The sequence below is a fragment of the Dipodomys spectabilis genome, unplaced genomic scaffold, assembly GCF_019054845.1.
Source record: "Dipodomys spectabilis isolate Male_0828 unplaced genomic scaffold, ASM1905484v1 ptg000207l, whole genome shotgun sequence".
NCBI classification, from domain to species: Eukaryota; Metazoa; Chordata; class Mammalia; order Rodentia; family Heteromyidae; genus Dipodomys; species Dipodomys spectabilis.
In genome coordinates this window covers 10,727,021-10,754,882 of record NW_024870884.1, presented here as the reverse complement: position 1 = coordinate 10,754,882, position 27,862 = coordinate 10,727,021, and the positions used below count along the sequence as shown (strand labels likewise).

At 49.4% G+C, this 27,862-nt stretch overlaps 1 protein-coding gene across 1 annotated transcript in view; it reads right to left on the bottom strand.

The window, feature by feature from the left end:
* The window catches only part of Tspan15 (tetraspanin 15), a 40,122-nt gene extending 13,432 nt beyond the window's left edge, over positions 1–26,690 (bottom strand). The window contains exons 1-2 of the mRNA XM_042696357.1: positions 26,493–26,690; positions 38–223 (exon numbers count right to left, since the gene is read on the bottom strand). Coding sequence (XP_042552291.1) covers positions 38–223; positions 26,493–26,588 — 282 coding nt within the window. The 5' untranslated portion in view covers positions 26,589–26,690. The remainder of the gene's footprint in view (positions 1–37; positions 224–26,492) is intronic.
* Positions 26,691–27,862: the final 1,172 nt, after the last annotated feature.

Below are 27,862 nucleotides of genomic sequence, written 5' to 3'. Positions count from 1 at the left end.
CCTCCTCCCAGCAGAGGGGTAGGCAGCCCTGACTCACCGCTTGGAGAAGGCACAGGTTGTCCCGGAGGGAAGCCAGCACCCCAATAAAGGAGACGATGAACATGACAACTCCAAGGAGGATGAGGATGATGGCCGGAGCCAGGAAGGCACTTTCCAGTGTTTTGTACTTCTGTCGCTCAACCTCCGCGTAGATCCCCACAGACAGGACCAAACCCCCGATCAGCTACAGCAGAGGGCAGCGAGTGAGACAAGGGGCGGCAGGTCACCACTGATCTTCCTCAAGGAGTGCATCTAGCCAGGCATGGTGGCTTTGTAATCCTGGCTAGTCTGGAGGTAGAGATCTGGAGGACAGTGGTTTGAGTACAGGCTGGGCAAAAAGTTAGCAAGATCCCATCTCATCAGCAAGCTGGACCTGGTGGCATGTACCTGTCATTCCAGCCATGAGTGGCATCATACAGGGGGGAGGAATGAGTAGGAGGATACTGATCCAGGCCAGCTTAGGCAAAAATAAATAAATAATATACAATAAAATAATATAAATAACAATAAAATAAATAATATAAACTATATACACATGTATAATATATATGTGTATACATATATATTATACATGTGTGTATGTGTGTATGTATGCATACATGACCCTATCTGAAAAAATAACTACAGAAAAGGGGGCTGGGAGTGTGACTTAAATGGCAGAGTACCTGCCTAGTAAGCCCAAGGCAATAAATTTAAACCCCAGGACCACACACACACACACACACACACCCCATCTAGGACTCTGGCACCTGCCACTGGGAGGCTCCCCCTGGGATCCATGCATGAGGGACTCTGTCATGGGCTGAACTGTGTTCTGCAAAAATCCTCTGCTAAATCCTAACCCTCCAGTACTTCAAAATGCGACTCTGGAGCTGGGGCCTTTAAAGTGGTAGTTAAGTTAAAATGAGGTCATTGAGGTGGCCCTGATCCAATGAAGCTGGTATTCTTATAAGAAGAAACACATGAAGACCTGGGAGAAGATACCATGTACCAGCCAAGGGGAGAGGCCTCAGAAGACACCAGCTATCAGCACCTTGAACTTGGACTTGAACCGTGAGCAAATGAAAGCCTGTTCTGTGGCCTAAGCCTCTCTACTCATGGCACTTTGTATTACTGCAGCATTGATACAGATCCATGTCTCCTCTCACTTTAGAGGACAGCAGGCAGGGAAAAGGCCCAAGACCAGGGTTTGAATCCCAGCTCTGCCATATGCCTTGGCCTTGGGACAGGCACTGACCACATGAGTCTGTGTTCTCATCTGAAAATGGGGGTGACCTTGCCCCCTTCTGCCTGCTCACCCCACAGTCTAAGGCTCTGCTTTGTCAAAGCTGAGAATGTCACATACCCCAATGTTCGGGTCACACAGGCAGGTCAGCTGAGGAAGCCGCAGGGAGGGGGAGAAACATTTCACATGGCATGTACACAGGAACTGACTTTCAGTATGACATTAGGGAGGCTAAAAGTAGAACAGGAAGAACTGAAATGGAATTTTAGAAGAATTTCCTCATTATCAACTTTTCAAAAACACAGTATACAGCCAGGGGTGCTGGTGGCTCACACCTGTAATCCTAGCTACTCAGGAAGCTGACATCTAAGGATTGTGGTTTGAAGCCAGCCTGGGCAAAAAAATCCATGAGACTCTTATCTCCAATTAACCACCAAAAAGTCAGAAGTGGAGCTGTGACTCAAGTGGTAGAGTGTTAGCCTTGAACAAAAAGCTAAGGGACTGTGCCCAGGAGCTGAGTTCAAATCCTAAGACTGGTGTGTACACGCACACGCATGTACATACGTACACACACACACACACACACCCCCCAAAACAAACAAAAAAGCCAACATACACAGTTGTGTATGAAAAATCTAGGTTCTTCACAAGCCCACACATCACATGTGTTCACCCCAGGACCTTTGCATTCCCACTACTCAGATTCACTACTGACATCCAAATGGCTCACTCCTCCACCACCTTCTGTCTTTGCCCAATGAAGCTTTCTGGGGCCACCTTATTTAAAGTGTATTATTTAAGGGAGGCAGAGGCAGGAGGATCTGAATTGGAGACCAGCCTGGGCTACATAGGGTAACACTGTCTCAAGTGTATCTAGAGGGTAAGAAAGGGGGAGGAGGGAGAGTCCCTTCCAGTGAAATGCCTCAGTTCTTTTTCCTGTTTGATTTTCCTCCTTTGCATTTGTATTTTATTTTTTTGCTGGCCCTGGGCTTGAGCTTGGGCTGGGTGCTGTCCCTGAGCTTCTTTTGCTCAAGACTAGGACTCAACAACTTGAGCCATAGCATCATTTCCAACTTTTTCTGAATAGCTTATGGAGATAAGAGTCGAAGCCCGGGATGGCTTCAAACTTCAATCCTCAGATCTCAGCCTCCTGAGTAGCTAAGATGATAGGCATGAGCCACTGGCACCTTGCTCTCCTTGGCATTTCTGAGCATTTAGCATTTTACTTAATTGTTTGGGATTTGGTTGTCTTCCCCCTGGGCAGCTCAGCTCCAGGCCCAGAGAGCTTTCCGGCTGTGCCGGGCATCCCCAGCACCAGGCAGTCCTGGCACTGGGGAAGCACAGTGTTTACAGTCTGATAACAAACACGGGCTGGGCTTCCCACAGACCCCCGGGTTTGAGTCAGATGCTCTTTCCCTATTCTCTTGCCAGTAGCCTAAGGATTCCAGCTTTCTGGAAGGTGGGGAAGGTCATTCAATCACTGGACTTCACTGAGCTGAAGGTAGCACGGAGAGTATCCAAAAGTCCATGCTGGGCTAAGGCCTAGTGGGGGATACGGGGGCGGGGGGGATGGGGTTGGCAAGGTGTGCCAGGGGCATGTGTTCTAGGTCCCCCATTGGATACCTCCCCAAGCACTCCACCGACCCTAACAGGCTCCCAGGAGCATGGTCTCCTTGCAAATCCTCTAGGCTTCTACAGAGAGCCAAGGAGGGCTGAAGAGCTGAAAACCACAGTGTCTGCTTCCTCCTGAGCACTGACAAGTGATGAGGACAAGTCACAAACAGAGCCCATGGCACACACTGACAGGATTACCAGGAAGCCGGCTCTCCTGGGGGCAGTGCCAGCTGTATGTGAAGGCTGTGCTGTTCTTCCTGTGGGAAAAGATCATTCCCCTAGGTTTAAAAAGTTCATGGAGGTCTGGGAAGGTGGCTCAGTGGTAGTGTGCTTGCCTTACATACATGAGGCCCTAAGTTTGATTCCTCAGCACACATAAGCAGAAAGAAAAAAGCCAGAAGTGGTGCTGTGGCTCAAGTGGTAGAGCACTAGCCTTGAGCTGCAGAGCTGAGGGACAGCGCCCAGGCCCAGAGTTCAGGCCCCACAACCAGAAAAAAAAAAAAAGTTCATGGAGCCCCATTCCCCACAGACTAGAAGGAACGCCTCTGTACACCTGTGGGCGGGGATGAGCTAAGGGCGCCACAGACTTGGCTGCCAGCCACATGTTAACAAGCTGGCCATATTGGGGAAACCGAATTACCCACTTGGTGCATTTAAAAATGTGAGACAGTACATGCACATGTGCATACGCACGCATGTGCACGGGCACACCCACACACATAGAAAAATACCTTACCCAGTAAACAGCAACCTCAAAAAAAATCTACCTTTGAGAGAGAAGATTAACCAGAGGCTGATAAAATCATTGTTAAAATCTAACTTCATCTGTGATCTCCAGAACTGTGGGGAATCAGCCTTTAAAATGTCAACAGGATATAGTGGTGCATGCCTATAATCCTAGCACTCAGGAGGCAGAAGCAGAGGGCAGATGCCACATCGGAATTAATCCACCTGCCAGGAATTGCGAACTAACTAAACCCAAACCATGAACAAAAGCCAGAGAGCCCTCCAGTTCAGACTAACGATGACCTAAGGAGGTCTTAGTAATCTAAGACACCTGGAGGACAGAAGTCAGAGCCCAGGCCTGGAGTGAAGACAACATTCGAGGACTCAGCAGCTGGTGGGCAGCAGAGATGGTATTTCACACTTTTGCAAGTTCTCATGCCACCACTGATCTCAAACAGCTATTCCATCTTAGTATTTTCAGAGTTGATTCCCTACGCTCTGGAGAGTTTGAGGTCTCCTGTAGTTGGAGGAGTTCTCTTCCCTGTATGTACAGACAGAGCCCCAACATGTCCCCCACCCTCCCTCCTTCCTGCACTATGATGCTCAGCTTCGGAAATCATGATTCCCCAAACCCTGGAGCTGTCACTAGCTCCATCAGTTCAGTTGGCACAGAATGGCTCTCTGCAGCAAGGAAAGAGGCGGCTTCTCTTTCTGTAGGCTCCCCAGAGCCCTGGGACCACCACAGGACCAGCTCTTAGCAGAAAACCAAACTTCCCTGGGTCTGATCTCATTTCCCCCATTAGAAGGCATTGCCATTTCCTTGTTATGTAACCTAGTGACATTTCTAGGCCACAAAAATCATGAAAAAGGCAAACTGGAACGATGGTAGCTACTCCCCACCACTGCACTATTCCACTGTGGGCCAAAGGTGCTATCACCCACCTTCCTCACACATGGCTCTGCACACAGCACAGGCTGATCTGGGATCCCTGTTCAAGTGTTCGGAGGGGCCATGGGCACGGGAGTGCTGGCATGAACCTTCCCAAGAACAAACTTCAAACTTTCCAAATGGTATTTACATCTCTGATGACATCAGTTTATCCATCTGAGTAGAAGACTATCTATCAATGCCAATGTGCAGCCCCATCCATTCCTCTCTCTCTGCTAATTATAGCCCTTCCTTGGGCAGCGGGCCACCCAGCCCCCAGCCCCAGTGCAGGAAGCAAATGGTCCATTTGTCAAGCAGGACAGCTTCAGCTAAACAGGCCTGGAAGTAGAGGCACATGCCACACCCTTGTGAGGCCACAGAGAGAAAGAGTGTGCTGCTGGCAGCCTGTGCCAGGCCTCAGAGCCCAAGCTTTGCAACCAGGCAGAGGAGCCCTGTCCACCCAAGCATGAACCAGGTTCCCTCAGAGTTCTGCAGCCTGGAACTCAACTCCCTCCTGGACAGGGTCAGGTCCAGCTCCTCAGCACTGCTAGGAAATGGAGGCCCTGTGTCAAACGCCAGCACCTATGCACCCTTCAAAAAGCACCCAGCAGAGGCAGGTGTACACTTCACAGAGACCCAAAAGGTCTATTTTTCACCCTGCCAGTCTCCTATTGTGTATTAACCACAGGGACACCACAAGACTGGATATGGGGCAAGACGTGGGGAGGGCAGAAGAAGAGCCAGAAATGTCCATCAGGAGCCTTTGAGTTGGGACGGAAGAAAAGGCCACATCTTTCCTCTGCCTTTACTGTAGTTGGATATCAAGTGCTCTCCAAAAGTCCACGTAGTAAAGGTTTGTTCCCCAAAGAGGTGTTTACTGGGAGGCAGTAGCTCCTGTGGAAGGTGGGGCCTAGCGGGAGGAGCTTAGGTCATTGGGAGTATGCTCTTGAGGGAGAGAGGGGACCCTAGTTCCTTCTTGTTTCCACGCAGGTTGTGTTTATTCCTCCATGTGCCATTTACATGATATGGTACCTCCCCAGACCCCAAAAGAGCTGGGCCACTATCTACCAATAAACCTTTCCTCTTCATACATTGATTGTCTCAGGCACATTACAGGAATAGAAAGCTGACTAACATAACTTGTAACTGAAGTGAGGGCCTGCATCTGTTTCCAGCTCTTCATGTCTTCTATTGGTCCTTCTGTCTGTCTCTAACAAACCTTCCTACTGTTGAGGATATAACCTTGTAATACATCCGGGCATCTGCCACTCACATCCCCCCTTCCTATCTTCTTTGCAAGTCTCCGGCACAGTCCTGGATCTGGATTCTTCCATGTCTAGTTTCGAATCACCTTATCATCCTTCGTGAAAAACAAAACACTGAGGTTTGCTTGGGACCATATTGAATCTAGATTCAGCTGGAGAGAATTGACAGATCTTAATCAAATCTTCTGTCCTGTGAGCATAGGTTGGGGGTTAGCCCTTTTGATGTATTACCTTTCTAATATACCTTTAAAAAAAGTAGGGTGGGGTGGGGGTCCTCACTAGTAGCCAAGGATGGCCTCAAATCCACAATGCACCTGTCTCAGCCTCCTGAGTGCTAGGATTTCAGACATGTTTCTTTGTCTTCCTTAATAACATGGCTCTCTACCTCCCTCAAGCTATCTTATGCAGTCTGGCAGCTAGAAAAAGCCTCCTAGAAGTGTTCTGTGGCTGTCTGAGAAGGCCTTGAGCTAGGCCCCTGTGTGGGAGCATGGCCTTTGGAAAACAAGCCTCTCTAGGAAGCAGAGTGGGCCTTCCATCTGCTTTCAACCCCTCCTGTGGGCAGAGACTCACACATACAGCACATTCCATGCTGTGAGGGAGCTGTGCTCGGAGGTTTACAAGCCTGGGTCATCCAGTCTAGCCAGAGCAGATAGGAATTTCTAATCAGGAGCAACCACAACCCAGGGAGCACTAGGGCTGTGTGCTGAGCTGCTAGAATCCCTGCTTGGACAGAATGTGGGCAACCAGGTGGGACTAGCATAAAAGATAAAAGATCAGGATGTGGAGGCAAGATACAGAGCCATTATGTCCTTCGGGGAGACCAGGGCAGAACCATTTAGTGAGCCTGACGGAGGCGTGGGGTCTGACTGTGCACCTGGGCCCCTGTATGTGCCTGGTGGAATGAGCTGGAGGAATGACATAGCTTCAGAGGCTGCTAAGTCCAAAGAAGGAGCTCTGTGGGATCCCATTCTGGCACAGAGCCCTGGAAGCATAAGAACAGAGTGACTCATGTTGAATGTAAAAACCATGGAAACTGGGCTGGGAAGAAGAGGAGTAAAGAGCAAAATCACCTCCACCCAATGCCCTCTTCTCCCAGGTTTCCCCTCCATCGCTCTCCAGACTCTGTCTCCCTTGCCACCCATGAGTTTGAACCATGACTCACTGAGCCTGCCTCCCTCACGGTCCATGGGTCTTGGTGTCAGCTGACTATATTCTCAGCCTTGGCCTTGGTGAGGGTTCTTGCACCTAGCCTGTGGGTAGGCTGGTGGGTGGGTGTGACTTAGGACACCCAACAAGAGGGGAGTGGATACTTCCTAGGAGACAAGGGAGAACCATCTGAATAAGTCTGGAAGGATGCATCAAGTTTGACTTCATGAGCCTATTTTATAAGACCCTCACACAGAACATCCAAGGTACTTAGGTATAGTAGATCTGTGGGAAAAAAACCAGAATGTTAGCCTTGGGATGGAGGTTAGACTTGGGTATAGGGGCCGTGTAAGGGTGAATCTCCTATGGACTGAATCATAAGGATTTGGGAGGTAGTCAGGCATGTTGGGCATGCCTATAACCTAGCATCAGAGGAAGAGGCAGGAGGACCTACTGAGAAGCTAGCCTGGATTTTGTAGCTAGTCTAAGGCCAAATAGTGAGACTCTGTCTCAAAACCAACCAAACAACAACAACAACAACACTTTAAGTAACTGACAAGTATCATCTATACAAACAAGAGCTCTAGAGTTCCCCCAGCTTTTATGCTTTCCAATCTCCTTTCAGTCTTTTCCAGGAAAAAAAAATCCAGGAACAGTGGTATATGTCTGTCATTCCAGCTACTCAGCAAGGGAAGGTCAGGAGGACTTTAGTTTGAGGCCAGGGTAAAACATTTGTGAGAACTCCCTCCATTTCAATCAGTAGCTAGGGGTGCTGGTATTCACTTATCATCTCAGTTATGGGAAGTATAAGTAGGAAGATCTTTGTCCAGGCCACCAACCAGAGCACAAAAGGCAAGACTCTACTTCAAAAAATAATCAGAGCTGGGCTGGAGACTCAAGTGGTAGATACCTGCTTAGAAAGCTCAAAGCCTTGAATGCAAACCCAAGTGTCACACATACACACAAAAATAATAAATACTAAATAAGTAAAGGTAATAAGAAGAGGAAGGGCTGAAGGGGAGGGCAGGGTATCATGTCACTAGCTCTCAAGTGACAGTGTCATTAGTGAGGCCAGCTGCACTCTCCGTCAGCATCCCACCAATCTAGTGCCAAATCAAAGTCTCCACACCACTCTCCACCATGTGCGCTGAGAGATGGAGGGTAGGTAAGTGTTATTGTACCTAGGAGAGTGATCTTCACCTCATGGGACCCCAGAAAGGAGCCCCACAGCTCCTTGGACTCCATTTTAAAGCTGCAGTTTTCAGAACCAAAGACATAGCAGAGCAGAATCCATGAAAGTTCTGGCTCTGGTGGGGCACACATTCTACTCGGGAGGAAGTACATAAATAAAAACATACAATGTGTTATAAATGCGCCAGTGAAAAACCAAGAAGGCCAGGACAGCTGGGATCATGGCCAAGAAAGGTGCTGCTTAGGTGAAGAGGGGCCCAAGGCACATTGTTAATAGGAATTAACATCTGAGCAGGTCCTCAGGCCTTGGAATGGGCTGGTCCATTTGAGGAATAGCAGGAGGAGAGGGTTAATAGAAAGGGGGAGCATTGAAGATGGGGTGCAGGTTAGGTGACACTTTGGGGCAATAGGGAATATTGTCTTTTGCTCTAGAAGGTGGTAGGCACTGGGGTCTGTATGAAGTCAGCTGATGCAATTAGGATTCTTTTTCTAGTGCCAGTTCTGGGTCTTGAACTCAGGGCCTGGTCACTCTCTCTTAGGCTGGTGCTTTGCCACTTGAGCCACACCTCTACTTCCAGTTTTCTGGTGCTTAGTTGGAGATAAGAGTCTCAGAGACTTTTCTGGTTTAGCTAGCTTCCAACCCATAATCCTCACACCTCAGCCTCCCTAGTAGTTAGGATTACAGGCATGAGCCACAGCAGCTGGCACAAATTTTGACTGTAAAATGAGATGCTTAGTCTAGAGGACAGAGGTGCAGAAAGAAGACAGTTGGAAGCTTCTGTGTCATCACCCACATGCAAAGTGGTGGCAGCTGAGACAGAGGATGGAAACAGTGGCAGATAAACTGTTACACTTTGAGGTTGGAATAGGACGAGAACTGAAGTCATATGGTCAGGGAGTCAGGCACTCAGATGTTTGGTCACTAACAGAATATCCTATGTCACCCTATGTCACCCTCAGCCTATGCATTCATTATCCTGGAAAAGGTACCCACATGAGGTAGAGAGCTGATGTTCAGGATACCCTGGCCAGGCTGCATCTGGCTTCAAATGTGATGCCCTACCTCCTTCTGCACCCCTGGGGAGATGCTTTTGCTGGAAACCAACAGCCTGGGCCTAATTAGCAGAAACCCACACAGCAAATCCAGATGTTTTACATACATGGAGGCTTCAAAGGACTCAGAGGAAGTGGAGCAGGACTAGATGTGGGGAGATTAAAGGGATGCAGAACAACTAAAAGTGATTTGAGAGCTTTCCCCTGTGTCCCCTAGCAGGTAAAGTACAAAAGTGAATGTGGGGAATACCACCTATGCCAACACCCAAGTCTGACTCTGGCCAAAGCTGGCTGGCCCACAGGTAAACTCCATTCTCATTCTGTCTTCCTAGAGTTAGCATCAGATCCTGAAAGTTCAAGGGTTCAGTACCACAAGATGGCCCCACCTTGAACTACCAGTCATAAGTCCAGGTCTCAAAGTTCAACCCTGAACCAATCCTATAAACCCTGGTTCCCATGACCTCATGTTCATTTCTCCCATGCCAGCTTGACTTTGAAACTATTGGCTGGGAGAGTTCTTGCGCAACTTGGAGTCTATCTAGTAGGAAAGAAGGGGCCCAACCCACATAGGCATCAGAGGCGCAGAACAAGGAGAGGCTGCCTTATACACCAGTAGTGCCCTGGCATGGCCTGGCATGGCCATGTCTGTGTGCAGGCAGCCGGCAGTAGCCCTGGGTCCTGAAGCTCTTGGGTATATCTCCTCCCAGCATCCTGATTAGGGCCCAGCATGGACAGTTGAACCTGCAGTCCAGGACAATGGGCTTTCATTGGGAGCGGCGGCCCATGGGGGCCCAAGCTCCATAGGGCTTTCATGGCCTAGGAAGCCTTTCCATATATGCTGTCTTCCTGTCCCTCCACAAGAGGAGGACAAGGCCTAGCAGGTCTTATCAGATGAGGCATAATGCAGGTAGGGACCATGATACAGTCCCCCCAGGAATCTGAACCTTTAACATCTGGGGCTCCTTCTGTCAAAAGGAAACTGGCTGTAGTGAAAAGACTGTGATACTCTTTTCTAATGCACAAGAGACATTTGGGGATAACTGAAGCACTTTTACTAAACTGGCCATTTTCTTAGGCATAAAAATGGTGTGGTCATATCCAAGAACATTTTGGGTTGTTGTTGTTAAGAAACATATCTTTAAGAAACATATCTTGAGATATGTTTCTTTAAAGAAAGATACTTTTGTAAGAAATATACTATGCCAGGTAAAAGTGGCTCATGTCTATAATCCTCGCTACTTGGGAGGCTGAGATCTGAGGATTGTGGTTTGAAGCCAGCCTAGGCAAGAAAGTCTATAAGCATCTTATCTTCAATAAACTACCCCCATCATAAAAAGCCCAAAGTGGAAGTGTGGCTCAAGTGGAAGAATACTAGCCTGGAGAAAAAGAATCTCAAGTACAGACAACCCCATAGACCCAGAGTTCATGCCCCAGGACTGGCACACACAAAAAAAGCAAAAAACAAAAAATGAAGAAAGAAACATATCTTAAGATATGAGGTGAATTGTTCTAGTATCTTCTACTTCCTCTGTGATGGCCAGAGTTGACTCCAGATGGTAATGAACTGGTCCAGAGCATCATTCTTTTGCCTTTTCCATTAGAGTGTTTCACAAGCAAGGTAAGAAAGCAAGTCTGAGCCTGTAATCTTACCTACTTAGGAGGCTGAGATCTGAGGATCATGGTTCAAAGTCAGCTCCTCACCCCTCCACAGGAAAGGCCGTGAGACTATTATCTCCAATAAACCACTCAGAAAACTAGAAGTGGTGCTGTGGCTTGCCTTGAGCTGAAGAGCTGAAGGACAGCGCCCAGGCCCACAACCAACAAAAAAAAAAAAAAAGCAAGTCTGGTATTTCCCAACAAGCCTGGTTATAGCTGAACTCTCTTCCTGTTAGTGGCTGGCAGAGAGGTGTGGGGGGCCTAAGCTGGGTGGCCTTGCCTGGCCTGGCATTAATACCCAAACCAGGTATTTCACCAACTGCTAACGGGAGTTAAATATGAGCTACAATGGGAACCTACCTATTATACATCCAAGTGAAGTACTAGGAAACAGGATGCCCAGAGTTTTAGAACATGTGCCTTACTATGCAAGAGAAGACACAGAGAATACTAGGGGAGGAGGGGAGGGGAGGATGGCAGAGGAGGATGGCTTAGCCTCTTAGATCCTTCCTTCTCTGCGTTAAGAAAATTAGGATGCGGGCACTGCTGACTCCTGCCTGTAATCCTAGCAATGCAGGAGGCTGAGATCTGAGGATCACGGTTCAAAGCCATCCTGGGCATGCATGAAAATCTGTGAGACTCATCTCCAATATTAATCACCCCAAATCTGGAAGTGGTGCTGTGGCTCAAGTGGTAGAAAGCTAGCCTTGAGCAAAAGAAGCTCAGGGACAGCGCCCAGGTCCAGAGTTCAAGCCCCAAGACCAGGACCAAACCAAAAGAAAAAAATTAGGATGAGAACACATATACAACAAACCAACATGATGGTGAAACCCCAATGCTGAGAGAAGAGGGAAAGACCCTGGTGTGTCCACTGAGGGCTGGGTCGTTGTGACTATGCAAAGAGGGTTCCTAGCTGGAAACACTCCATCACTTAAAAGCTGTGCAATGCTAGGCAGCCCTTGACCCTCTCCATTGACATCCAGGAAATGCATGGTCAATTTTTTCAGTCAGCAGAGCATAGATTGTGGCCCAAATACCCTAGATAAGATGGAGGCACATCCACTGGGAATATCCATATATCTCTTCACACATCTCAGTGTGGGCCAGCTACCTGTACCATTATTGACCTGATAGTTTTCTTTGTTGTTGTTGTTGTTGGTCATGGGGCTTGAACTCTGGGCCTGAACACTGTCCCTCAGCTCTTCAGCTCAAGGCTAATGCCCTTCCACTTAAGCCATAGTGCCACTTCCGGTTTTCTGAGTGGTTTATTGGAGATAAGAGCCTCACGGCCTTTCCTGCCCAGGCTGGCTTTGAACCATAATCCTCAGATCTCAGCCTCCTAAGTAGCAAGGGTTACAGGTACGAGTCACCCGCGCCTGGCCTGATAGTTTTCTTTAAATGACTCTTTTGAAAATAAATATGCTACAACTTTGGTGTGTGTGGGGAGGGGGGGAAGGGGGAGGAGGATGGGGGAGTGGGGGGAGGCTGGGAAGGGATGTGAAGGGTAAACAAAGGAGGAGGCTGCAATGCTTGATAAGAAATGTACTCATTATCTTGCCCATGTAATTGTAACCCCTCTGTAAGTATGTTCACAAAAAATAAAAATTAAAATTAAGAATAAAACTAAATAAATAAATAAATATGCTTCTGCCCTAACCAAATATATAATATGTATACTATACATAATATACACATACTTGAATTTAATGTTCTCCATCTACCAGGAATAAGGAGTCGATAGATGCTGATCTGTCCCAACCCCCTCAGCTTGCAGATGGAACTGTGCTGCCCAGAGAGAGGCTGTTGGTCATTCCCCAAGGTCTCACAGTGAATTAGCCACTGATCAGCAGCTGTGACCCAGTTCTCCAGCCTCTCAGGCCAATGCTGTCTCCACTAGAACCCCGTCCTCTCATCAGGAAGGAGAGTTCTCACGCCCTGCCTATCCTCTCCAAAAGAAAAGAAAAAGAAAAGAACATCTTCTGCAGGACAGTGACGCCGGCTCCATTTCCTCCTTCCTGCATCTTCAGGGAGTTCAAGAGGACCTGGGCCAAAGGGCCTCTGACTCTTGGCATTGGGAAGCCCCTTCCTTTCCCACACTGGGCAGCAGTCAGCCCACTTCCTGGGGGGTGGAGTAGGGAGTGGGGGGTGGCTCCTCTCCAGCAGAACCTGAGGGGATCAGAGGGCCCCAGATGCCAAGAAAGTGATTGACAAATGACTGAAAAACTAGATTAACCAGCAAACAACTCCTCTAAGAAAGAAAATTTCTCAGGCTGAGTGTAGTGGCACATACCTGTAATTTCAACACCTAGAAGGTCCAAGAAGAATGGTACTGGTGGCTGATGCCTGTAATCCTAGCTACTCAGGAAGCTGAGAGCCAGAGGATTGTGGTTCAAAGCGATACCTAGCAGAAAAGTCTGCAAGACTCCATCTTAAAAATAATAGGCAAAAACTCAGGCTGGAGGCATAGCTCAAATGTAGAGGTAAGCCTTGAGTTACCCTGATACTGGCAAGAAGAAGAAGAAAGCAAAGGAGAAGAAGAAGCAGGAAGAAGCAGCAGCAAGAGGAAGATTATCACGGGTCATATCATGAGACTCTTTCACATACACACAAAATTTTAAATTAAAAATAAAATTAAAATTAAATAAGGGAAGAAGGAACAAAGGAATGAAGAAGAGAGGGGAGGGGAATAGAGCAGAAAAGGAAATGGGGGAAGAACAGGGAAGAAAAAAGGAATGGAAAAGGAAAGGAAAGAGAAAGGAAGAAAATGGAATGGAATGGAATTTTTTCTGCAGAAGAACAACATCCCACCCCACCCCTGCAGCAGACCCTGGAGTCACCTCACCGATCTGAGCCTCTTCCTCAGGGCAATGGGGCAATGGCAGGACCACCACCCACAAATGTCTAGAAAGCAGCTCATTGTTAGCTTTAAAAAGAAAATTGAGGAGGATGCAGAAGGCCGCAAAGGTCCACCAGAGCACACAGGACACAGGACACCACAGGAGGGTTTCACAGCTGCAAAGTCATGTCAAGTTCAATGCTATGTGAGGCCAGCACCAGAGGAGACCTCAATGGAGGAGAGCAATGGACTGATAGAAACTGGTCTCAGCCTGTCTCAGGCCTATGGTCCCAGAACCAGCCCTGTGCTCATCTTGCTCCTGCTCTGATTTATTGTAAGCCCATTTCTCACTCCAACAGAGGGCTGACACCCCCCCCAGCACCCACACCCCCCACACACACACCCTTGGGAACCCTGAGCCAAATTCTGCCAAGTATCCCCACCAGGGCCTCCCAGGAGCCATTGACCAAGCCTAGATCACCCCAGCTTGCAGCTGTCTGAGTACTCTTCCAGAGCTCAGCCAGTGCCAGCTTTAAGGGATAGGGCAAATCTGGTTCATCTGGTATTATGACCCATCCCAGGGCCAGGCAAATAGCAGCCACTCCAGGTCAGAGGCCAGGCAAAAATCAAGCAGAGGCATGGGCTGGGCTCCTGCTGCTTGATGACTGGCCCTACTGGGAACATACTTCTTCATGCTCTGGAAGTCACAGTAGGAGTACCATTGACATCCCTGCTGCAAAGTCAGCACTGGCAGACAGCTGAGGGTGCTCACAGGGCCATGGAGGGCTGGAAGCTGTCTGTTGGCCAGGGTTCTAGAACCAAGGCTACTTACTTTGTGGCCTTGGGCTCACTTTCCACTTCTCCACAGCAGGGGCAGACCAGAGACCAACTACAAGTCCAGGCCTCATCTTAAACCCCTCCACCTGACCATCATATAATAAGCTGACACTCTGATTATGAAGGTTATTAGAGAACCCCAGGTATCCCACAGCCTGTTTGTCAAATGGTTTCCACTCGGTTGCTTTTACAGCCAGTCAGTCCTTTCTAAGGACTAACGTGCCTTCCCTCCCGTTAGAACTCCTTTCTATCAAACATGCCATGTAGAGGAGAAACCCTGATGAAGGCTGTTGTACAGCATGATCACCAGGCCTGCTTACGGGGCCTACGTGGGTGGGGCTATGGGAGTATTGGCAGGCTACAGGCCTCTCTCCTGTCACCCATGCTCTTCTCCTTCTCAGTGTTCAGAGCAGGGCAGGAAGGGAGAGAGACACTCAGGACCCTGTTCAACCAGGCTCCTCCCTAGTGAAGCAACCTGGCAGAGAAGAAAAGGCTCAGGTGACTTATAACAAGAGCCTCATTCTCCCTGGACTCCGGGAGTCTGAGAAGGTATGGGCCAACTCCCCCACCACCCTCTACCCAAGGCTCCAGGGATCACCCTTCCTTGTGCCTTCCAGTTTCTCTTGGCTCCTGGAGATTCCTGCCTTGTCTGCCCCTTCTTCCACATAGCTTTCTCCTCTGTGCCTGATTGCTACAGACAGCTGCAGCCTTACATCCCTAAAGATGCTTGTTGGATTTAGAGCATATTCAGGTAATCCATGATATCACCTCCACAGCTTGACCTTAATTCTATCTATTAAAGAGCCTTTTCTCAAATAAAGTCACATTCACAGGTTTGGAGACATAGGCAGGTGCTTGAGGTTGGGACCCACCATTCACACCAGTATAGTGCTGAGAGGTTAGAGTTAGAGATGAGTCCTCACCCTCCCGCCCCCCCCCCCCCAACTAACTAGTCAGTCCCTGGAGGTCAGGACACATTGCCATGACCCCAGGCCAGCTCCCACCTAGCAAGTGAGATTGGAGCCCACCTTGCGCATGGCTCCTACATGGTAAGACCCGGACGTGTTAGCACTAGTGAGAACCCAGCCGGCTTCCAGTGTGACACCCTTGTGTAGCTCTCAAACTAAGACATTTACAGGGAGAGAAATAATCACAGGTCCCTCCTGAAGTCTGTGACTCAACCTCAGTCTATGGAAACTTCTCCAAGTCACAGACTATACAGAAACACTGTCTTTACAGCAAATGAAAGACCATTTTAAAGATAAGCAACAGGAAAACAAAATTATAGAACTCCCGCTTCCCAGCACCCACACTTCCAGCTCCTCTAGAAGCCCAGGCTTCCCAGCACCTCCCACATCCCTGCGAGGCTGTGGGCCACAGACATCACCAGACCTTCCTCGGCTGGATGAGCCCCCGACTCCCCATGCACCTCCAACTCCACTCCTCTTCCACCGCTGGTGGAATGTTCTCTCCTTTTCGGGTCCTCCCCTGATTATTCACGCGCTCTCTCTACCTTTTCTAGCCCAGAGAAACTGTCCAGAACATCGTGGGGAGGGGGAGGAAAAGGTTCTGCATACCATTTCAGGATCCAGCTGCAGAGACAAAAATTCCCTCTCAAGCTAGCAATACCATGGCTATGGCCACCACTGTGTCCCCTGGGGAGGAAGCTGACAGTTCACAGGGGCCTTGGCTGAATGCCAGGCCCACTGAGTCAGCAGCTCTAACAAAAAAGACATAATTGTGTGTCCTTGTGACACTTCCCAGCACAGGAGGCCTTCAGCCGTGAATCAAATCCCACTGGCCTAGAAATTCTTTTAGTCTCAGAAGTTCAGAAGCCTCAGAAGCCAACATCCCACTCCACTGCCCCTAGGGGACAGTTTCAATCTATGATCTATGTGACCAGGAGCTCCCATCCCTGTACCTAGCACTTGGCACGGCACAGATGTGATGCCCGGCCAGCAACTCCCAAGGGCTCCCACATTGCACCTAGCAGCACCTTGCAGCAGGGGAGAAGAAGATAGGAAGCAGTAAGGGGTGGGGAAGTGGAAAGGCCTGGGATCATCTTGGGAGGGCCAGCCAGATACCCAGGGCGGTGATGGTTCCAATTCTCCCAGGCAGGAAGCAGGAAGGCTCTGAACATGGAAAAACAAGCCTGACTGAGCCAAAGCTGTTTTCCTCCTGCTCACCAGGCAAATATTTGCTTTCCTGCAGGCTAAGATGTGAATGTCACCCTTATAAGAAAAAACAAAACAAAACAAAACCAACCCTCTGTTTTCACAGTTAAGTAGCTCTTATGTCAGAGACAGGCAAATGGTGGCCTCAAACAAGTCACTTCATCTCTCAGGGCCTCACTCCCTGTATCTGTAAAATAGGACAAAGTCCTCATCCTGTCAGTTCACAGGGTGGTTCTGAGGATCCCAGGTGGCAACCCTCCTGGCATCTGCCATCATGGTACCACATGAGACCCTTGGCCCAGAGCCCAGCAGGCTAGGCCTTACTCCTGTAGGAAGCACAATGCTTATTCCCTTTTACAAGAAAATTTGAGATGGGGAGTTCTCCCAGACTTGTTCCTAGCCTCTTGGCTAACTGAATTTGCTTTCTTCTTCCTCACCAATTGCTCCTTCTGATGGGCCCTCCTGGGCTTGGCCTGCCCAGCCCCCAGCCTGCAAGGTTCTACCCCTCACCTGATCCCAGCTCAGGCCTCCATCTTCCCGGGGCTTCTGGCAGCCATGGCTGGCAGCCTAGCTCACACTGGCCATTGCTGTCCAATTTCAACTTGTCTCCCCAAGAGGCTGACCCTTTAGGGTCAGGGATGGTGACATCTTAGGCTTCCCTGTGGCACCTCAGCTGGCCCAGGGGCATGCCTTGGAGCTGAGCAGATGTGCTTGAATTGACATCAGCCTGCACCACGGGCGTGGCAGACTCCGTTGCCTGGGCTTTCAGAAGTGCTTCACAGCACACGTCTCAGAGAGTCTGCCGGGGTCCACGTAACCACTATGTGCCCAAAGCCTCTGCGGCTGAACTAACGTCCTCCCAGCCTCCTAGAGACTAAGGAGCAGGAAGGGCCCAAGTCCTGGAAAAAGTCCTATGTACCCCAAGGGGTCAGACTTAAGCTTGAGGGCACAGCTACCACCTCGTGCTCTGGACAGGCAGAACGTGTCCTGTGGAAAGTCTCTCCTATGACAAAGTGGGTTCCAGAGGCCCCACCACATTTATGTTCCTAGGTCTCCTGAGCAGTAGGAAAATCTCTCTTCCCACCAGGTATGTGGCGCAGGAGAGGGCCCCGTGCTTTTGTTCCTCTCATCTTACAGGAGCTTCCCACGGTCCTCTGGGGTATCCACACATGAGGGGACTAGATGACTCAGATAAGTGTCCTCCACGCAGGCCACACCGAGCAGCTAGCACTGGCTCTGCAGCAATAAGACCTCAGGCAATAAGACCTCAACTCTTCATACACCAGCACCCTGCTGCCCTTTCTACCCACATGTAGTGCCTCACACTTCTCATCCGCTCCAGCCTTGCTTGCCTGCCTACCTCAGGGCTCTTATTGTCCCCTCCACCTGGGATATTCTCAGCTGACCTTTGCTATGGTGCATTCCTTGTCTTTCAGCATCTCAGCTGTCAGCTCCTTATTAAGGCCTTCCTTGACCACTCCATTTAAAGTAGGAACTCAAAGCTCTCCCTATTTCCTCCCTCCCTGATCACCTTTCTTAGCAGGAAATCTTCCCTTCCCTTCCCGTCACTGGTTTGTCTGTAAACCTGCTTTTCACAGTTGTTTCCTGTACTACCACAGTATCTGATAATCCAACAGGCATCCATCAACTACTGGTTGACTGAATGAATAACCGAGCCATCCTACCCACCCTGAAAATATAGCTGCCTCTCAACAAGACATGGATTCAAACCCATTCAACATCTAGAGTTCTCTCTGGAAAGGGTGTGTGTGTGTGTGTGTGTGTGTGTGTGTGTGTGTGTGTGTGTGTGTGTGTGTGTGCGTGTGTGTGTTCCAATGCACTCTGTCCTGACTCACCCAGAGGACAAGTAAAGCCAGCTGGTACAGAAATTTATGATCAAGCTCTTATCTGGTTACCTGAGAGCCCCACCCAAGGGTGGCATGGTGAGTCACTTAGAGAGAAGAACTTGGGAGGTTGTGCAGGAGGGCAGGTGGTTCTGTCTGCTTCTCCAGGGCCAAAAGCCCCAGATGCAGACCCAGTCCTGCAGGTCAAGGTAGTCACTTCTTTGCAAAAAAAAAAAATGAGAGAGAAAGATTTGTGCCTAGAAATACAGGCAAAGTGCAAGGAAATTATCTCTGTGCTTATTTTACTCTGTCACAAATCAAGTCATGGGCAGGGAAGAGGGCAGGAAGAGGGCTCTCCAGCCCCCTTGTCTGGTTGTTATTGTGTCCTAGGCAGAAGAAGCCCCCCCTCTATTTGCCTCAGGCCCACACCTGGCCCTGGACTGCAGACCCCTCCACAGTGCATTAGGTGCAGCTGGCTGCTTTAGGTCACCCCACTTGTAGCTGGAATTTCACTCTTCTCTTTGAAGTGCCTGCCTAGAACAAGATGATGGCCCTTCCCAAGGAACCAAGGGGAAAAAATGGAAATAAAACATCTACACACACCTACAAGATGTCTGGAAGATGTTTACAAACAGGTAGCTGTAATTCTCTCCAAGTGACAGACCAAAGGTGGCTTACTGTCTTCACCATGACTTCTTAAATTGCTTTTTTTTTTTTCTTAACCAAGTGCCTGTATTATTTTCTACAAGACTGAGCTCTTTTTCTAAAAGGAAAAAAAATCTGCCAGAAACAAAATCTATTTCCTTTGCTGACTTTTATTACCTTGTACTATGCAGGGCACTTGGCTCCTTTCAGAGAAGGCACCTCCTACCCTTACCCCACAGGTGAAGGAAGAGCTGGGGGCTAGGAAGGTCACAGGCAGACACCTGGGTTCTCCTCTTGATCTATCATTGACTGGTCTGGGGCTCTTAGGCAAACCTTCCCTTTCTCTCAGGTAATCTAAGAGGGCTGCCTGGAGGTGTCTTAAAGGACCTGTCTTGTTCTCCTGTAAGGCTCTTCAACATTTGGCACAGAAGGGGAGAAAGGAGAATGCCAGCGTTTTAAGTAGTAGAGTGTTTGCTTGGTGCCAGGCACAGCTCTGAGCAGACTCAATATCTATTTTACTGATAAAGCAGGTCAGGCATATGCAAGTCAGTGCCTAAGTTGCTTGGCCTAGAAGCACTCCTATTGCTATTTCAACCCAGGCTTCCTGGTACAGAGTCTACACTCTAACCACTAAACTGCTACTGCTTACAAAAAGACCCTTCCATGAAGAGGGCAAAAGAGTTCCTGCCACCTTTGACCCTCACAACCTGCAGCACCTATGCTGTCCCCCCTTTCCTCCTCACCCACCCCACCCCTACCCTTACTCAGTTCTTCTCTTCCTCATTAACCAATACTCCCAGCCCTGGTACCATTCCCAGACTGGAAACCCTACTCATTGTGAAGGTAGCAGCCTTAGGCATCCTTGAGAGCAAGTGGCTGTGATATACGCCAGCCCCACTTTATAAATTTATATATTCAAGGCTTCAGTAAAGCTGCCCGCCAATGCTGCACACCCAACTCAGGCTCTGCCCAGGTCGGATCCCTGCCTTGTTGGTGTAGGTGAGATTCCACCAGCCTCATGCAAACAGCCCTCCTCAAGCACCCATGTGGTATCCAGATCCAAGCTTGGTCTTCAGAGAATAAGAATGAGCTACACCCCTGACCTCCAGGAGCCCAGAGACCAGCAAAGGAAAAGCAGTTAAGTAAACGGATCCCTAGGACACCCTGGGCAGGGCTAAAATTAGAGGTGTGTCCCTGAGGCCTGAAGGCTTCAGAGTCAGAATGATTCACCCTGCAAGTGGGAAGAGGAGGCTCTTGGTACCACTGGGTGCCAAGAGCTTGAAAGGACCAGGAGCACTGGACCAAGGAGGAGAAGCTCAGGCCAGCTCCACGGAACGACCCTGAACATGTCCACTCCAGGCCTCCTAACTGGGATGGGACATCACTGCAAGGGGCTTGATTCACAGATGGACATTCATTCCCTTGTTTCATTCCCTTCCAGCCTCTCCCCTTCCTGATCCACAAAGGAGCCAGCCCCGGGTGTGCTGCCAGGTTGTCTGGAAGCCACTTAAGCACTGGCCAATCTGCCCCTTGAACAGAAAGGGCAGGTGTCTGGGTCACCAGCATCAGCACCCACAGCAGCTAACCAGAAGTACATATTCACCTGTTTTCTGATGTCTATGATGAGGGGTGCTGCTTTCCCATTGGCAGCAGTGATAGAACACCTTTTTCTTCATTCTTTTTAATTAGCATACAGTAGTCCTACAAAGGGGTTCTGTTGTTACACTGTATACATACACATACATACAATGTACCCTGACCAACCCTACCCTCTGTCCCATTCCTTTATCCCACTCCAACAGGTTTCATTGTTCTATTTCCACCCATGCAAATAAACCACATCAACCATATTTCTCCCCATTCACACTCTGCTAGCCCTCCCCCTCCTGCTAGTGTCCATTCACTCCCTCCCCTCCCCATCCCTCCTGTTTTACTTTCCAGTTAAAATGCTTTCTTTTAGAAATAATTTAAAGCTTGGAAGATAAGACAGTTTAAAGAAATACATTGCTTAACAACATCAAATTCAGTGGCACACACCTGTAATCCTAGGTACTCAGGAAGTTGAGAACTGAGGATTGTAGTCCGAAGCCAGCTGGGGCAGGAAAATCCACGAGACTCTTATCTCCAATAAACCACTTAGAAAATGCTGGAAGTGGTGCTGTGACTCACGTGGTAGACTAGCCTTGAGCAAAAGAAGCTCAGAGACAGTGTCTAGGCCCTGAGTTCAAGCCCCAGGCCTGCCCCCAGGGCTAAGGGTACATATGGCTCAATGGAAACCCTGTCAGACCCTGGGTTTGATCTCCAGCACTGCAAAGAAAAAGAATGCTTAAATATCCTAGCAAAAATAAGCAGTGCTATTTATATTGCTTGCCTTGCAGGGAAGGGGTTGTAACTGAACAGGGCAGGAGGGCTGACCTGGGGGCTGACTGCACAGGTGTACAGTTCACTTTTCCAAAACCCATCCAGCTACACAGACCTTTGTTAAGTATATTTCTGCCTGTTTTGTACACCCATACACCCATTAAATTAATGATTACACATCTAGGAATAACCCTAGAGACATATATACATATGCAAATGACACATTCAAAGATTCCACTGTATCACGGGTAGTATCAAAAGATTGAACAACACTGTAGAATTGCCCAGCTGGGGCAGGACTAAATAAACTTTGACCTAGCCTCCAGTGAAGTCTAGATAGCCATCAAATGGAAAGAGGTGCCCTTTAGCAAATACCCAAACTCTACAAGGACTTAAATTTAAGTGAAAAGCAGGGGGCTCTGCATATATTATGCTACATTCTTTGTATGTGTGGTGGGGGGGGGGGGGGGTCGGGGGAACCAGAATATATACACCTGAGGAACCTAAGCAACTCCATTTCGCTTAAGACCCCCATCTCAGTTCTGCAACTTAACCCTAGACCCACTTCAGCCCCAATGCCTGGAATTATGATATCTGAAACTCCAGAACAGCCCCTCCTAGGGTCTGATGGCCATTATCTAAACCAGACACCCTGCAGTATAGCACCTATCCTCTTGAGACTCCCCTGTGGTGCAAGCCAACCAGTTTAAAGTATGGCAGCCCCCTTGATCTAACCAACAACTTGTTTCTGATCCTTTCCCGCTTTGTAGTGTGCCAATCATACTATAGAGTTGTTTTATGATTTTTCCGTGGCTTGTAGTCATTTGTTACAAGAAGTTATGATGTATGCAAAGCCCCTGCCTTCCCTAAAAAAGTGTATAAAAAGTGCTGTAACCCTGGGCTTGGGGCCTCTCAGCATCAGGGGCTGCTGCCATGTATGCAGGGGGGGGGGGGGGGGGACCAAGCTCGAGCTTGCAATAAAGACTCCTTTGCTTTTACATTGGTGATGGTCTCTGGTGGTCTTTTGGGTAAGGATTTCCGAATTCGGCTTTACACACCACATGTATATATCTGTGCCTAGGACATCCTTGGCCTAGGATTGCTCAGGAAAGGATCACATGAAACTGGTAAGAGATTGCCCCTAAACAGGACAAACAGGAAAGTAGGAAAGGAAGGTTGTCACTGCTTCTTCCCCCTTCTTAGTCCTGCCTTTTTCTTTCTTTAAACATCTTGCTTTGTAGCACTGATTGACCTTGAACTTGAGACCCTACTGGCTCAGCCTCTTGAGTGCTAGGATTACAGGCATGCCGCACCATGCCTAGCTCCTTTTCTCCTTTCAAATTGTGTGTTATTGCATATATTTCCTATTAGTAGCCATTTCCACGTGTGTATCTGCCAGTCCTGAGGTTTGAAATCAGGGTCTGGGTGCTGTCCCTAAGCTTCTTGGTTCAAGACTAGTGCTCTACCATTTGAGGCACAATTTCATTTCTAGATTTTTTGGGGAGGGGCAGTTAATTGGAGATAAGAGTCTCAAGGACTTTGCTGCCTGGGTTGGCTTCTAACCTGATCCTCAGATCTCAGCCTCCTGAGTAGTTAGGGTTACAGGCACAAGTCACCAGCATTCAACTTCAACAGTATTTTTAAAGAAAAATGGTCTTACTTAGAATACATGGCTATGGTAAATTTTAAGGCCCCTCCAGGGTTAAAGCAGGCTTATAAAGCAAATGACCTAACCCTGGCCTCCACCCCATTGCTTGCCAGAGGCTAGAAATGACACCAAGATAAATGGGCTTTTCTGCAAATGGCTTCTAATTAACAGCAAACCTCATCCAGAACAAATTACTTTCCTCCGACTCCACCCTGTAGACAAACCCTGACACCTGGAGCTGCCCTGGCAGAATTGACAGATGGCTGAGTTCCTGGCATGAGCCAAGAGATTTTTAAGCAGAAATACTTTCAGGAACGGAAATAAGGAAACCTTATTTGACTAAGGAGAAAGGTTTCCAAATTCTGAGTCCTATTCTTCTTCAAGAGAAGCAAAGCCAAAGAGTAGTCTTCTTTGGGGGCTGCAAAAGGCAAGTTTGGTGTATTTAGCTTCATAATTTCCTTTGAAAGCACTTTGCCTATTCACTCTCTCCCATATGATTACTTTTTAAATTTATTTTTCGTGCCAGTTCTGGGCCTTGAACTCAAGGCCAAGGTGCTGTCCCTGAGTTTTTATGCTCAAGGCTAGTGCTCTACTACTTTTAGGTACTTAATTGAGGATAAAAGTCTCATAGACTTCCATGCCTGTACTGGCTTAAAACTGAGATCCTCAGATCTCAGATTCCTGAGTAGCTAGAATGACAGGCATGAGCCATCAAAGCCCAGCTCCATGTGGTTACTTTAAAACCAGTTCAGTGAGGTGTAAACAGAGGATTAGGGACCTCTCACATCTCCATTTTACAGATGAGAAGTAAGGATGAGGGGAGAGAGATGAAGAGTCTGGCCCGTGGTTACACTTCCGCAAAGGTAAGCAGTGCAACCACGCATCAAGTGTGGCCTTTCCTTTCAATTCAGCCTTAACTTTTAACCTACAGGAAGAACATACCAGCCAGATCAAACCAGCAAAGAATCCCTGTGGGCTGAAAAGACCTGTGAGTACCTCAGGGGTAAGCGTTTTCAAGAAAATACACGTACCTAGGCCACACCAGGAATCTGTAGTTTTTTTTAAGACATTCTTTGGTTGGTTCTGATGCAACTTTTGAGTGAGAACCACTAAATTACAACTCATATTGCCCACCCTATCCCCACATCCAACCACCTGCCATCTTCCAGCCCCAAAATGTATTGCTCACTTCTCATCTATGTTACCTGAACTATGTTGTAAGCTGACCTGAGCTTAACTAGACTTTGCTAGATGGAAACATCGTGCAGAGTTTTGAGATCTCTGAGAATACACATAACTTGCCTAAGATAGCCCAGTGAGTCTGAAACAGAGCAGGACTAAAATCAGGATCAACGGATTACCAGCACAGTCACCCCACAAAGAGGTTTTCCAAAAACTTAGTTCTGTGGAAACTCCTGAAACTCCTGCTTGCTTAAGAGATCCAGTGAGGGGTTGAGGAAAAACATGCTCCCCCCCCCCCCCCACCTATCCACATACACACACAAGGGGAGGGGATTGTTTCAGAGGGAATAGGGGCCAGTGACCCTCCTGTGGGCTCTGCACAAGACTACCCTTGTGATATACTGGAGCAAAGGCCACTCTAAAGTGGCAGAGGGAAGCCCACCAACAGAAAGATGTCCTCATTTCTTGGGAGGACGACTGAACAAATGTAATCATGATATTCAGTATCTGTTTTGTAGAATATGAACTATACAACTTGTAGGCAGGGATGGGAGAGGAAAGCTGGGGAAAAGTGAAGGAAGGGTGACATTGTCCAAAAAGAAATGTACTCATTACCTGATTAATGAAAAGGTAGTCCCTCTATACAACACATTAATAATAACAATAAAATTACATTTTAAAAAATAACCAAAAAGGGGGGCTGGGAAGTTGGCTCAGTGGTAGAGCGCTTGCCTTGCATGCCAGAGGCCCTGGGTTCGATTCCTCAGCACCACATAAGCAAAAATAAAAAATAAAAAAATAAAAAAAATAACCAAAAAGGGCTGGGAAGGTGGCTCAGTGGTAGAGCGCTTGCCTTGCATGCCTGAGGCCCTGGGTTCAATTCCTCAACACTACATAAGCAAAAAGAAAAAAGCCGGAAGTGGCGCTGTGGCTCAAGTGGTAGAGCGCTAGCCTTGAGCTGAAGAGCTGAGGGACAGCGCCCAGGCCCAGAGTTCAGGCCCCACGACCGGACCCCCCCAGAAAAAAATAATAACCAAAAAAAAAGATATCCTCAGTGTTTTGAGGCAGCTTATACCACTCATACTCCAACTGGCAGCTATCAATGGCTACCACCTGAGCACTCTGCCTTCCTGAGCAAAATATTGTATTCAGCCTGCTCCATTTCATCTCCACATGCATCCTAAAAGGTGGAAAATAGGGACTAGGAAGGTGGCTCAGTGGTAGAGCGCTTGCCTTGCAGGCATGAGGCCCTGGGTTGGATTCCTCAGCACCACAGAAGCAGAAAAAGCCAGAAGTGGCGCTGTGGCTCAAGTGGTAGAGCACTAGCCTTGAGCTGAAGAGCTGAGGGACAGTGCCCAGGCCCAGAGTTCAAGCCCCACAACCGACAAAAAAAAAAGTGAAAAATAATTACTGTGCATTTGCAGATAAGGAAACGGTGGTCCAGAGAGATGAAGTGATTTCCTCCAGATCACTCAGCTGGAAAGTGATAGCGGCAAAATTCAAAGCCTGGTTGATGTGGGACCCCTTGCCCTCAACCACCTCTGCTCCTCCACCAGACGAAGATGGGGGAAGAGCCCAGTGACAACAAAAATAGTAACTGGCCACCTCGGAGGACGCGAGACAGGTCCAGTGCCTCGCACGCCGCACTCAGGGCGCGCGTGGCCTCCTTCCACCACGGTGCGCGCGCATCTTCCCCCGGGACCGTGGGAAAGTAAGAACTCCGACCAGACCTGGAACGCAGGGGACCCCAGCCACAGAGCCCGACCACTTTACAGACGGATGCGGAGATAAACCCCCCGGGTATGGTGGGTGCTGCCAACACGGAACCACAGCCTACCCAGCCTCGGGCCGAGGAGCAGCGGGCTCCGCTGGCACACCCAACCACCCGGCAGGTGCGCCACCGACTCTTCGGCTGGAATCCGCGCGCACCTGAAGCCGCCAGAACGTCCTGATTCCCAGAGAGCCGGGCGAGGAGCGCACACCCGCTCTCCGCGCCCTCGCGGGGCGGCCAGACCAGGACCCGACCCAGGGCCTGGCATCCGGGCACTCGAGGGAGCTTTACCCCCGCCCCCCGCCCACCGCACCCCCTCCCCCACCCGCGGGCCCCGCCGAGGTCACTCACCCAGAACACAGTGGAGTAGATGATGAGTGAGAACTTGAGCCACAGATAAGAGAAGTGCGCGCAATAGCGCACCTGTTCCGAGTCCCCGCCCGGCATCCTGGAGGCTCCCCGCGCGGGGCTTCTCGGCTGGGTCCCGCCGCCGCCGCTGCCGCTCCAGGCCCCACCTGCGGCTGCAGGGCGGCCCGCCCGGCCACCAGCGCTCCCTCTCGGACTGACACTGGCGCGCCGCAATCACGGCCCCAGCCCCGGAGACGGCGCGTCCGGATGGCCAATGGGAGCGAAGCGACGGCCCGGCCTCCGGCAGGGGGCGGGGCGGGGGCGGGGCCAAGGCTGGAGACCCCTGCTGAGACCGGCGGGGGCAGAGGGGCGAGATTGGCGAAAGAGTTCGCGTGAGGCTCCGGAATCAGGGCGCAGAGGGGAGCAGAGATGGGCATGGGAGCGTGAGGACTGGAGGGGCGACCGGGACCGAGCGAGAGAGTGTATTGCGAGTACCGGGAAAGCAGGCTTTCCAGTAAAGCCGTACTATAACAATAGCGGTAGTAATAGTAATTAGTAATGATAATAATAAAAGAAGGAGAAAGAGCTGGGGGAGAGGAGGAGGAGGCAGGCTTTTTATTGTTGTCAAGACGGAAGAGTATGGAGATAAGGGTTGGAATTAACAGCGGAAGGTATTAAAAATGTAAATGCAAGAAGTGAATAAGGAAGAGGAGTTGCCCCACCTCCCGCGATCGGAGTGCGGCGTGCTGGGCAGGTGAGCTGTCCGGGGTGGGGCTCAGACCCCCAGCTGCTGGCTCCTCCCGGAAGGAGACTGCTTAGTCCTTTTCCCTGATGGTCGGGAAGTCCCATCCTTGGCACCTGGTGTGCCCCCAGAGCTTCTTCCTCCCGGGCAGCCCACGCCCATGCCCATGCCCCTGCTCATGTTCATGCTCAAGCCAGACACATTCTCAGCCCCCTATTCTGACTGGGCTTCTTCCGGCCCCTCCTTTTCCAGGCCTGGCACCACAGGTGGCTGTGATTCTAGTCTTCCTTTTTGAATGGTCCCAGCTTTACTCAAGCTTGTTTTTTCCTCTCTCAGGATAGAGTTTGGGAACTAGGAATCTGTGTTTGTGGCAGTCAGTAATTAAATGCCTGGCCTAGGAGTAGTGAGCTCAGGCAGTGCTGGGTAGGGCCCCTGGTGGTGGTTCTGGGTATAGCATCCTTATCGTAGGTTGCCCGCCCAGGGCTCCCAGGCCTTCTGAACACATGCTCTCAGAGAGACAGGTAGAGTGGTGACCAGGTTAGACCCAGTCCTGGGAGCTCTACAACAACCCTTCCTCCCCTAAAATTAATACTGGGTGTGAAGGAGGCAGGGTGCTACCTGGAAGGGTAAA